The following is a 13,197-nucleotide window of genomic DNA, read 5'->3' as shown; positions in this document are numbered from 1 at the left end:
TATAAAAATAGATAAATACAAATCAAATTATAAATATAATATAATACAATTACAAGTTAATTAAGCTAATGAAAGGTCAAGAGATGCTAGTGAAGAGTTGTGACTCCAACATGAGATGTAAAAGGGAGGAGAGTTCATTTCGAAGGGGATGTGGAGGAAGGAGAAAAGATCAGATAGGACTGTGAAGACAATAATGAAGTGACTCTTTCAAAGGGAAGCAACGATAAAGGGTTGTAACTCTCTCAAAGGGTTGACAGTGTTACGGGACTCATACTCGCCTCTGACTCGGAAAGGTCAAAATCCGACTCGGACTCGGCGACCGGACTCGGCAAGGACTCGGAAAATTGAAAAACTCATGAAATCCAAAGATTTTTAAGGATTTTAAGATTGTTTCTTGCATCTTTTAGTCAATTAACATCAAATACACAATAATTGATATAAATAGAACCTACTTAATACACATACACAATTTTGCATAGATCACATAAGTATAAAAGCGAATTTTTGAAGGAAAAAAACTGAATAACCACAATATAAAGTTATAAACTATAAAGTAATAAACATAGTGTCACTCCAATATCAAAGACTCAAATGTCTACAACATTCATGGATTACAAAATCCATGGTATCAAATTCAAAGGTTCAAAACATATATCAAAATAACAACTAGAGCCATCCTCTATGTCCTCCTACGAGTGCGCCTAAGATAAGTCATGGAAGACTCTAGCGCCATCCTCTCTGCCTATGTTTGAGGCTGACCCTGAACCTCCTCCTCATCCTCATCATCATCATCCTCCTCACGCACATAATCCTCGTCATCAGCTTCGGATCCATCACTCCTAGCCTCAGGGTCCACTTTGTCTCCTCGTGCTCTAGCCTCCTCAACTGCCATCGCTATTGCCTCAGCCTCTCGATCCACCTGATCTACCCACTCCACATCTTCATCACTGAAGACAGGATCATCCACCTCTGTGTTCCACTCTGCATGAGGATCAACATTCTCTAATACAATCGGAGTTGTATCGGTGCCAAGGATTTGTCTATGGCGAAGGCGAAGGTTGTAGTGAACAAAGACAAGATCATTTAATTTTTGCACTGCCAACCTATTGCGCTTCTTTGAGTGTATGTGCTCAAAAAGACTCCAATTACGTTCGCATCCTGATGCACTAGATGGCTGGCTCAAGATGCGAATCGCAATCCTCTGTAAATTTGGCACCTTTGTGCCAAACATCTCCCACCATGCATCTGAAACAAGAAATTTTTGAATCATATCAATAACTTTGAATTTATCAAATTAAGATGGTAATAGAATTACTATTAGAAATTAGGATGTAGAAATTAGAATCAAAGATTTTTAGTGTTTACCAGACATCAATGCTGTCCTATTTCTTTTGCACAACTCTCGTGCAAATAAGTCCCCTTGAGCTTTCTTAAATAGCTCAATCTCACGGACTATATCTGTGCTAACTGCTGAATTAGGTGACATTCTCTCTATAACATCGTAGAGGCCACTCCACACCTCATCATCAGCCTTGAAATGTGGGCTGAACTGGTATGCTGGATTAAGGAAGTAGGCCGCTGCATGTATAGGCCTGTGAAGTAGATTGTGCCATCGTCTATCAATGACATCCCATATAGGCCCATACCTATTTCGATTCCCTGCAAAAAAAGTGTGAATGGCCTCCTTCACCCTATCCATGCCCTCATAAATGTAGCCCATTGAGGGCTTCTCTCCATCAGCTGTTCGTAGGAGAACAATAAGCAGCTTTACAAACTGCAATCATTATGAAAGTTGGAAAAGAAATAATCAGCTTTAAGTTTTTTCTTTAAAAAATGAACAATAATTTATAACATAATTTCATAAACAAAATAAAGTTGAAATGAGGACAAAAAGGAAAATTACCTTCACAATATCAGCAATAGGTGTCCAAAAAGAGGGCTTGTCAAAAATATGATCAGCTGCAGCAATCCCTGCAGTGGTCTTTGCATATGAGGATGCAAGCCACTCCTCACTAACAAACATACGTCTCAAACCTCCCTTTGAATCAAGCAAGGATTTCAATGTGAGGAAGTTGGTTGCAAATCTAGTGACCCCTGGACGAGACAACTCCCTTTGCTCATTGTGTTTCCTCATGAGGTTGAGGACCCATGTATGATTATATATGAATTTGCATACTCCTTCCTCGCTCTATAACTATTTTGATCCAAGGGAGTTTACCAAGATCCTCTAACATGAGGTCAATGCAATGAGCGGCACAAGGGGTCCAAAATAGGTGAGGGTGTCTCTCCATAAGAAGCTTTCCTGCAGCAACATAATTTGCTGCATTATCAGTAACTATTTGCACCACATTCTCCTCACCTACATCCTTTATCACTTCATCCATTATCTTACAAAGATATTCAGCATTCTTTGTTTTTCCCGAGGCATCAATGGATTTCAAAAAAACCGTGGCACCTAAAGAAAAAGAAACAAATTAGTATAATGATTAATGATGAATCATAATTTATAAATTCAAAATTTATAAACTTAATCACTTAAGTACAAGTTCTACTTCTAAATTTTTAATGTCTAAGACTGTAAGTACAATTACAATTTACCTGATGAAGAAACAAGAAAGTTGAGAAATGTTCTACTCCTATCAGTCCAACCATCAGTCATGATGGTGCAACTTTTTTTCTTCCACACCTCATGTTGCTCCGTGATTTCAACTTGTACATCAGCCACCCTTTGGTTCAAAATAGGGCCTCTTAGCTCTTCAGCACTAGGGGCTTTGAACCCCGGACCACAAACAACAACAGCATCGATTCCAATTTTCCAATAAGGGGACCTAAAACAAATAGAATAAAATTTCAAGTTAAACAAATTAGTATATTATAAATAAATTTGAAAACAAAATACAAATTAAAATAAATAAAATAAACATATTATAGAAAGCTGAAGGTTGAAAGCTGAAACTTGTAACTTTGAAAGCAAGAGAAGACTTAAATTTAAATTTACATAAATAATTACCTTGCTGCATTGAATGAAATGTTGTTGTAGATGAAGAAGTCCCCAAGTGCCAATTTTGCATAATCATGTTTATCCTTGTTCCAACCCATGCCCTCAAGCGATGGCTGTGAACCTGGAGCCATGCGTGGAGCAAACATAGAATCAAGTGTCGTTTTTTGCTTACGAATGCGAGGCCCAATGCTCACACTCGTAGAAGCAGTGGTATCCGTAGGTGGAGCAGTGGATAATGGAGAGCGAAAATTAGAAGACCCTTGTTGGGCTTCGGCTAGTTGTGCCATTTCTTCATGTTGCTTCTTTTTCAATTCTTTTTGCTCCATTTTTTCCTCTAGAAGAGTTTGGATGTCTTGCATAACATCTTGGGGTACATCTTTGCATTTTTTAGCATCACATCTAGGTATATGTGCTAGGTGATACTTCAATCTATTTATTCCTCCCCCATTATATACCACACCACAATGCCAACATGTAACAACTCCCCTTTTGTGCCCCGGGATGGCATGTTTCCAAGCCCTATCCCTTGCTATTGCACTTGGGTCTGCATTAGGGTTAAATGAAGGCCTATTTCCACTTCCCTCACCTTGTTGTTGAGACATTATATCAAATTTCAATAAGTTACTGTTCGCTGTCAGCGTGCTGCAATATGAATGTAAACAAAATGAGAAGAAAAAAAATAGTAGACTAGTAGTAGAGAGTAGAGAACAAACAAATTTAAACAAAATGAGAAGTGAAAATACTTAAAAAATATAAATGTAAAAGTTTAAAACATAGTATAAAACAATACAAAGAAATGCAACAACAACTTGTAGCTTACCTCTTCAAATTTGCACAAACAATGGAAATGCAAGTTTGTAGAAACCTCCTCCAAATGCTCCCTCAAGCTCCTCTCAATGTTTAAATGCAAGCTAGAAAGATGCACAAACCATTAGCAATCAATACGGGAGACCAAACCAATTTGTTGATTTCTCTCTCAAAACCTCATTATTCTTCTCTAACTCTTTCCTCTCTCTTGTGAGCACAAGAAAATGGTGGAATGACCTTTTTAGGTCAATAACATGTTATACAAACCAAAAAAATCCAATTAAACAAAGCATTTTATGTTTTTTTTGCCTTTTTACTTGTTACCCGCCGGCGAGAGTCTTGGCATCGGGACTCGCCGAGTCAGGCAGGACTCGGACAGGACTCGGCAGAGTCCGAGTCAAGAGGCAGTTTGCCTCGGAAAGGTGGACTCTGCCTTTGACTCGCCGAGTCCCATTACACTTGTAATAATAAAGGGATGTGACTCTTCACAAGGGTTGTAATTATGAAGGGAAGTGATACTTTCAAAAAGGGATAATGTTGAAGGGTTGTGACTCTTTCAAAGGGCAGAAATATTGAAGGGTTGTGACTCTTCCGATGGGTGGTAATTTGAAAGGTTGTGACCATTGCAAAGGGGCAGACATGACGAAGAGTGGTGACTCTCCTTCACATTTGAAAGATACAAAAGTGTGAAAGTTTCATTTGAGGAGGACATCTAAGGGAGATCAAGTTGGGGAACAATACATCATTCTCAAAGGCATCAATGAAAAGTGTTTAATCCTCGCCAAAAATCAAGGGATAAATAATCAGCTCTCAATCAGCAATCAATATTCATTGAAGGGCAGGTATAAAGGAAAATATAATGTAAGAGCAGATCAGCCTAATTGGCAAGACAGAACGAGCTAATCAGCAGACATATTCAGATGTAAGTAGAAACAAAAGAAATGGAGCCAACTTAATGAGCAGGGGTGAGTTCTAAGAAATTGTGGATATGGTAATGAGCAGAGATAAAACGGAAAGCAGTAATGAATGTAACTAAGCAAAGACAGTAATTAAGAGCAGCACTTAATATGCTTAGTGTGCAGCAACTATGGAAAAGCAATGGCTATAATGAAAATGGGTCATTAACAAAGGATACACCTGTTCAAAGGTTTATTTCCATTCAAAGAGACATCCCTCTTCGGAGGAGGTAAAGATATATGAAAGAGAAGACTTCTTTGAAGAGGGTTACCAGACATAAGGATGGTAGAGATAAGAGCCATCTGTACAGCAATCTGAAATATATTTGGCAGCTTCGAGATACAGAAGACCACTAATGCCTTTTACCATTCAGCGACATCCCTTATTATCATAAGAACAGAAAGTAATCAGAACATCCAGATCAGGCATAGCAGACCCTTGTGGTATTATCATTGCCTTAGCATTATTTGCCAATTAATTATCTATATATATATATATATATATATATATATATATATTTATGATTTGATATAGAATGCATGTATCAATAATCTGTCTGTAAGCTTCCATCATTATAGAAGGAAGGAGGTGTAAGGGAATGTGGAATCATGAGGTCTTCCATCTATGTAGGGGCCTCGTGTAGATGTTCATGCTACCTGCCAAAAGAGCCAAAAGGGCCAAAGCTCTGCTCTTGGGCTTATTGAGGACAATCAAGGAACTTATTTAGGACAATCAAGGAACCTACATTATGATCTCGTCATTGACTTTATAATGATGGCTACTAAATCTTAATAGATGAAGCATGCATTGGAAGGAAAGTAGGTACAAGCATTCCACTAGGTAGGGACCACAGGTGGATGTCTGTGTTGCCTGCCATCAGGATCTAGAGGGCCAAAGTTCTGCTCTTGGGCTTAGTGTTGGATGGCTTTGGGTGAAGCTATCGTGTTGCTTCTCTAATGTGTTGAATGATGCTATGGTTTCTCAAACGGTTGAAACTACGCAATAGATATTATATGATTATCATGTGTTATGGACTAACCCTAATAATGGACATGTGTGTGTGCGCTTCTTATGTTATGACTACAGGATTTATATTGAGGATTGCCATTTGAAGAGATGTTTTACTTGGTAAGATGTAACCATAAACCTAATTTGTTACAACTGTGATTCTAGGGAAAATTCTCAGGCAAATTAGGAAGGGGACATCATAATGAAGTTGTTCCAAATTTTAACTTTGCCAACCTCAAACACAAAACTTGTGACCTCAGTGAGGAACCTTTTATAGTCTTTGTTGATTCAGGTTGTCAGGGTCATGCATGCCTTAATTCTGCTTGCTGAATTCTCTCATTGAAGTTTGGAATTTCACGGCATAAGTACTTTGGTATGTTACCTTTTAAGTGCAGATTGCTCCTATGGTTACCTGCCTCATCCTCTGAAGCAAGGAGGAACATAAAGAAAACTTTACACAATGATTCTTCTACTTATTAGAACGACCTAGCTGTAGCATGAAAATTTTAAGCTTGACTAGTCATGACTGCTAAATTTCTGTTGTTGGTCTTCCTCACCCTACAGACTGTTAGTTTGTAGTCTTTTAGACATTTCTTTTGGAGCTCTATTACTCTTCCTTTATGATTATATGAAGCGAATGCACATATCTCGGAGTATTTAACCTTACAGAAGTTCATGGCAGTCCCAGGTGGGTTTTTGCCACCATTCTGTGTCATCACTTATTCAGTTCAAACTTCTATCTCATTTCAAGGAGTTCGGCAATTTCTAGCTAGAATATTCAAATTTTGCCTAAAAAATCATCTCTATAGATGAATTTTGGATTTTTTAGGTGCCTTATTGGCCTTATTGACCAAAAGTGAAGGATATGTGCATACCATCTTCCATCTATGAAGGGTCTTCAGTTTTAGTGTTGGTTCCAGGTCTTGTACGACCATGTACATCCTGGATTTGGCTTGAGTTTATTTCATTTAGAAATGAAGAAGTTATGCAAGTTTTGGCAAAGGTTGTTATTTTCAGGTTTGAGGATACCTGACTACAGTCAGATTGAAATGCTTGGTACGAACATATTTGGATGAATAAAGATATCTATTTGAATTCATTAGAAAGATATGTGAACTGTAGTTAATTTCCAATTGGTTTGAGTCATTTTCGTTTAAATTTGTATAAGTTATGGATATTTGAGTGAAGATTGGTTTTTAAGGATCTCCATTGAAGGTGCAGGCAAAGATTTGATCTTATAAAATGATTTATGTATTGGATAAATTAATGGCTTACAGAGTGTGAAACTAGATTTATATAGGATCAATGTGAAATTGGTTTGGTTTCATTTGGAGTCGTTTTGAGGAAGTTATTAGATGCCCTAGACAGGGTTACTGGTTTTACTTCTGATTTATGACAGGGAAAATGGCTCTAAGTGCAGAGACAATAAAGTGTAAGGGATTTATTTATTTTTTGCCTCCGATTTGGATTTGTTTTGGTATTCCTAATGTGGAACAATTTCACCAAAGGGTTTGGCAAGAAATGTTAAGGATTAAAAGTTATGAATAATGTAATCAGATATATAAATCAGGATATGCAAATGGAGAGAGGTTGATGTTTTTGTGTTAAAACATGTTGTGTTTTACCTCGTAGGATGCCTCTATATAATGAAACTATTTCATAGATTTTGAAGGGATCAGAATTTATCCCACTGATTGGTTGATTTGTAAGATGCTCTGCATCATACAACCAAGCATATACTAACGTTCAGAGCTGAAACTACATAGTATTCACAATGAGACTACTACGAAGAGTTCAAACTATATATCGTTTTACATTTTAATTATTTTATGAGTTCAAAATACAGCTGCAAGTAATTTTAGACTTCATTGTTACTCCTATTGACCAATGCAACCCAACCATTAGGTCCTTCCATCCACTTCAATATTTTGTTTTCCTGTATAGGGGTGATCCTCTTCCACATTTGCTTGAGGATGTGGCACTGCTCTGGGGAATCACTGCATGCGACATAGTTGCTACAAGGATCTTTCTCTCTTGCTGTTCCTGGGCTCCATCTAATTGAAGTAAAAAATGAAACTGTGCAAAGCATTCTCGAACTGTGATCGCTTTGCTGTGGTTCTCGTCCAAGTGAACCCGGGAGAAATTTCCTATCTAAATGTTCTCTCTGCCCCACTATGCATCAGGTCCAAGAACTTCTGCTCATCTATCTTTAAGACAATGGTAACCCGCACAACAATTTTGTGAGAAATGAATCTCGGCAGGGAAGAAACATCATTACGAAACTCCAAATAAGCCATTGTATCTCAACAGATGGAACAGACCGAAAAGATCACAGCTGATCACAGCTCTTCTCGAGGCTCAGGAATTTTCCAGTTAAGATATTCAAGTGATTAAAATTGTTATGCAAGTATAAGCTAAAAAGACCTCAATACATCTTTAGCAGCAAGGCAATAAAAAAACATGATATACAGATTCACAATTTTTACGAAAAGAACAAATATTAAGCCTCTTGTTAGGTTTCCTGACTGGCAGCTTGTGTAGGAGGAATCTCCACAGGAAACATGACTTTTGGGCTTAACAGGTCTGCTTTAGGGGTCATTCAGGGTCCGTTTGGTTCCTAGAAGATGACAGGAATTGACTTTTTCAAAATCTGGATTTGAAATTTTTTGCATTTGTTTCAAAATTGACAAAATGGAATTAGCATACTTGACTTCCAATTTTGCCTCAAAACCAGGTTTTCCAACTTCCTACTAGCAAGTAGGAATTGAAAATCAAAACATTGTTATGTTTTTTAAGGAGTTTAAAAGCAATAGATTGGACTACTTTTTGAAATTTTCCTTCAACTCCAAGCTTACGCAAAAAAATGTGTCTTTACACCATAGTTACACCACCTAGGAGACGGGGGGACGGGGGGACAAGTTTCCGAGACGGGGGGACAAAGGGACCTTGATTTGGGGACGGCGAGGGGACGGTGGGGGGACGGCGGCGGGGGACGGGGGGGGTGGCGAAGGGAGCAGGGGTGTATGTACTATACATATGATACTTAAAATGCTAGTTATGAAAAGATGTACTACAATTATACAATATAAGATACATAGATGTAAAAAACATTGAACATTGCACTGAAGTTTTCAACTAGAACGTCATGATTCATGATCAAATAAGTTATAACAAACAAACAATGAACATTGAACATTGAACATCAGAAAATATTCGAAATAATAAATATTAGTCTATATATCAGTCTTCAGATAAATAGTATGAGTATCTAGATTCTACTATCTAATAGTAATCAATGATCATGAGTCATGACTCATGACATAAAGATGATTACAATTAAGTGTCATGTACCATGAACCATGATATCAAAATAAGTATATAATGCAAACAAAAACTACAAGTCTCCAAGAGTCCAAATCAAAATGCCAAATCAATGATCAATGATCACCACTGGAACTATTAGTCTCTTCAAGATCAAGAGCTGAAAAGGGAACACCAACTAGCCCTGTGGTTGGATCTAAAGCATCCTCATCAATCTGCGATGGCTCCTCAGGCTCTACATCCCATCGTGATGCTGGGCTTTCCTTGTACACGCTTGTGGTGCGGTCATTGATATGCAACACACTGTGTACAACCACTAGCTTCTCTACTCTTTGAGAGGTAAGTCTATTCCTCTTAAGAGAGTGGATGAAGCTATACTATATGTAGACCAATTCTTCTCAGAAGCTGAGGAACTAGAAACCTGAGATGAAAAATAATTGGCTAATGTAAGACTCGGGAATTAGAAGTTGAACAATGATCATTGAACAATAAACAATGAAAAGTTAAAAGTTGAGGAACTAAGTACCTGGGACAGCAAACGAATAGCTAGTGTGGTGGTTGTAGATTTCGGTCCATAAGCTGACCACCACAAAATGGGATCCTCTTGTGCCATAGTCTTGATATCCGCCTTTGCCGCTTGTTTGTAACCCCTAAGAGTAGCAAATTTGGTCCACTCAATGCGAACCTTAGCTGCTGTCTCAGGGTCATACATCCTGTCTATGCACTTGAAGAACCCTTCCTTCACTTGAAAAAAATTAAAAAGTACAAATTATTAGCAAATAGAAGAATCAAGATACTAGTAATGTAAATGATTTTAATTTATAAAATGATAAGAATCTAAGTCTTAAAGTGTTATATAATAATAATAATATAAAGCACCTCATCATCGTGAAGTGGTGTAACTCTACCAGGCCTAGTCATGTACCACCTCAGATTCAATGCATATGCAGCCATGTGTAAGGGTGTGTTAAGTTTGTCCCATCTACGTTGAATAATAGGCCGAATGTGATCATTGTAGAAGGCTAATGTGGGGTCCTTCTCTCGCACAACTACCCTCATCTGTCCAAGCATAGAATCAATGCACTCATACACCTCTCCAAGTGTGGGTGCATCCCCATCTCCATACCTGATCACCTCAAAGACTGGCCTAATAATAGAAACAATGTATTTTGCATCGCTCCAAAATACACCACTCTTAACTATATCCTTCACCCTTATCCCCTGCTCTGACCTGGAACCATCCCACCTATTGCATTCATTTGTCATAACCATTAGTTGCAGTGGCTCCTGCAAATCAAGCATTCTCTCCAAGAGAATGAAATAGGATGCATATCGTGTCTCAACTGGCTTCAAGAACTCCTTGTTGGCGAAGCTCTTAAATAGTGCATGTGAGGTGTGGTGGTTGCAGATATACATCTGCACATCTCTAGCATCACTCACCACTCCCTTTATCCAACTAATCTTCCCCATGTCCTTTAGAGCATTGGTCATAGCATGCACACAACAAGGAGTCCACCAAATATGCCGATATGTGGCCTCAATAAGCCTCCCTGCAGCTCTGCACACATGAGCTGCATCTGTCACTACTTGGACCACATTTTGTGGCCCAATCTCCTCAATGGCTTCCCGAAGAATCTGAAATTGAAAATCAGCATCTTTTCGATGCCCCGAACAATCAACCGCCCTAAGAAAGAATGGGCCCTTTGTACATGTGACTATGACATTGATGAGTGGACAATGTCTAATGTCCGTCCACCCATCCATGACAACGCTACACCGCGATTCCTCCCAAACAGCCCTCATGGTCTCTATGGACTCACCAATCTTGGCATACTCATCATCCAAGATTTTAGTCCTCAATTTGTGCTCACCTGGTGGCACATATGATGGTAATCCCGCCTTCGCTACTTTCTGAAATGCCTCCTTAAAATAAGGAGACCGAGCAATGTGAAGTGGAACGCCATTGGCAAATAACATTCTCCCAATGTATGCATCTAACTTCTCTCTCGTCTGGGCTGCAAACAATTCTGCTATAGGGTTGTCACTAGACTGTGCCATGCGTTTCCCCTCGCTCGTCTCAGCTGCTGCTACACCTATAGAGCTATAAGTAGAGGAAGGCACGGAGGCTGCCCCTGGCAATGAAGTAGATGAAGCTCTATGCTGTGGTCTAGAAGAAGACATGCGTCGGTGTTGTTGCCCCTGTATTTGTTGCTCATGCACCTCCTGTATAGTTTGAATCTGTTGCCTACCAGCCAAAGTAGTAGGCACTGGAAGGCCCAAGTCCTCTGGAACTCCCCAAAGCTTGTTGAATTCGATTCTAATCTTCAAGTTTGTGGATTCACCCAAAAACTTACATGGTTGGACACCTTTACCTGTCCAAAAGAGGAAATGTGCATTCATTCTAGTGATGCTACCATACCAATCTTCACCACAAATATTGCATCTCCACTTTCTTGTGCCACCTGTTCCTTGTCCGCTTGTTATTCTAGTGGCAAATTGTTTTAAAGGAGATTTTGGATCAAACTTACCCCTAGCCCACTGTGCCAAAGCTGGGGAGGGGCAATCAGTAGATGGAGTACCAGATAGTATAAAACCAGTACCCATGGAAGTGGAACTAGTTTGGGCCCCTTGCTGATTTGGCCCAATCGGAATCGCAATGTCACTCTCATGGTCACCCCTCTCAACAGTGTTATCATCATCCTCAACCCCAACCTCAGGCTCAGGCTCATATTTTGATTCACTGCCACTATTTGAATGGAATTCCATCTCATCATCACTATGAGTATTCATTGTGACACTGCATTTCACAAAATGAAAAAACAAAAATTAATAAAGCTAAATTATTGAAATTTATAATTTATAAATGATAATCATAACCGACGACTTCCACTCTCTTAGAACTATATTGGAAAAAATTTATTAAAAAAAATTAAAAAAAAAAAAAAATTTTAAAACGAAAATTGACTTCCAATGGTTCCGTAGGATTTGGGCTTTTCTGAGCCGATTTCAGTATGTAAGAATTAACAAAAAAAGTTAAAAAATTTTAACTTTTTTTGTTAATTCTTACATACTGAAATCGGCTCAGAAAAGCCCAAATCCTACGGAACCATTGGAAGTCAATTTTCGTTTTATACTCTGTTTTTATTTTATTTTATTTTATTATTTTATTTTATTTTTCTAATAATTTGTTTTGTATTCTTTGAATATAGTTCGAACAGAGTGGAAGTCGTCGGTTTAAACAATCCGAAATAGATATTTCAAAGAGTCCAATGATAACAGAGGTCGTCTAAACAAACAAAAACATTCATAAACATGCATTTCAAAATCATACAAATTCGTTAGAAAGTTAGAAACCCTACCTTTTGCTTTAAAAACTTCAACAGGATTCGGTGAACTGGAACCTAGAACCACCTTCCTCTTTTTCTTCTTGCTCCTAAGCTCTCCTTTTTCACTTGCAAACACTCTCTTCACTCTTGCACAAACCCTTATCTCAGCTTTTCACTCTTCTTCTTCTTGCTGTTGCAAATAATGAGAAATGCAAATGTGAATCAAAATGAAGAATAGAAGGGTTTTAAACAAAGGAGGAGGAATGGATGGGCCCCACAATCCAATACAATAAATAAAAAACATTAAAACATTTTAAAAATGCGTTCAACTTTTTGTTTTTTTATTTGTCTTTTTTGCTTGCCGCGGGAGACGTCCAGGCGTCCCCCCACAACGAAGGAGACTCCTTGCCGTCCCCCCCGCACCCGTCTCGGAGACGTCTCCCCGTCTCGGTGATGTCTCGCCATCTCTGCCGGCGGTGGTGCTTTGAGTGGCGCCGCTCGAAACGCCGAGACGCCGTCCCCCCATCCTGGGGACGTCCCCGTCTCCGAGACGGCCCAGATTTTGGGGGGGGGGACGCGTCCCCGTGTTACACTGCTTTACACGCATCTTCCGAGTGAAACAAACGGTTTAAGTAAAATCCCAAAAATCAGAATGAAGATTTTCAAAACTTTGGTTTGGCTAAACCAAGGTTTGTTAGAAATCCCAGTTTTTTAAATTCCATGAACCAAGCACACCTTCAAGGATTTGGTCCAATCTTGGGCAGCAAGATTAAGGTT

At 38.8% G+C, this 13,197-nt stretch overlaps 2 protein-coding genes across 2 annotated transcripts; both read right to left on the bottom strand.

Annotated features, from left to right (window-relative positions):
* Positions 1–742: 742 nt before the first annotated feature.
* Positions 743–3,288, bottom strand: LOC149552619 (uncharacterized). Its single transcript, XM_089790218.1, has 7 exons — positions 3,146–3,288; positions 2,599–2,828; positions 2,364–2,455; positions 1,904–2,038; positions 1,717–1,774; positions 1,366–1,578; positions 743–1,158 (listed from the first exon to the last, which is right to left on the bottom strand). The coding sequence occupies exons 1-7, from the start codon at positions 3,286–3,288 to the stop codon at positions 743–745; spliced, it is 1,287 nt and encodes a 428-aa protein (XP_089646344.1).
* Positions 3,289–9,946: 6,658 nt separating this feature from the next.
* On the bottom strand, positions 9,947–11,860 carry LOC149552618 (uncharacterized). Its single transcript, XM_089790217.1, has 2 exons — positions 10,221–11,860; positions 9,947–10,076 (listed from the first exon to the last, which is right to left on the bottom strand). The coding sequence occupies exons 1-2, from the start codon at positions 11,858–11,860 to the stop codon at positions 9,947–9,949; spliced, it is 1,770 nt and encodes a 589-aa protein (XP_089646343.1).
* Between the last annotated feature and the right edge of the window lie 1,337 nt (positions 11,861–13,197).

Source organism: Cupressus sempervirens, chromosome 6 (assembly GCF_028749045.1).
Source record: "Cupressus sempervirens isolate cs-2001-9-10 chromosome 6, ASM2874904v1, whole genome shotgun sequence".
In the NCBI taxonomy this organism is placed as follows: domain Eukaryota; kingdom Viridiplantae; phylum Streptophyta; class Pinopsida; order Cupressales; family Cupressaceae; genus Cupressus; species Cupressus sempervirens.
Note: the sequence above shows the minus strand (reverse complement) of the source record. Positions and strands in the feature narration are given on the sequence as shown.

Excerpts from the sequence above, each read along its gene's own strand:
- LOC149552619 (XM_089790218.1), bottom strand. The coding sequence starts at position 3,288 with ATGGCACAACTAGCCGAAGCCCAACAAGGGTCTTCTAATTTTCGCTCT. Across the intron at positions 2,829-3,145 it reads AAAACGACACTTGATTCTAT|GTCCCCTTATTGGAAAATTG; the intron begins GTTTGCTCCACG and ends TATTTGTTTTAG. Across the intron at positions 2,039-2,363 it reads TGGATGAAGTGATAAAGGAT|GGAGGTTTGAGACGTATGTT; the intron begins GTAGGTGAGGAG and ends CTTGATTCAAAG.
- LOC149552618 (XM_089790217.1), bottom strand. The coding sequence starts at position 11,860 with ATGGAATTCCATTCAAATAGTGGCAGTGAATCAAAATATGAGCCTGAG. Across the intron at positions 10,077-10,220 it reads CCAGTCTTTGAGGTGATCAG|ATGGGACAAACTTAACACAC; the intron begins GTATGGAGATGG and ends TATTCAACGTAG.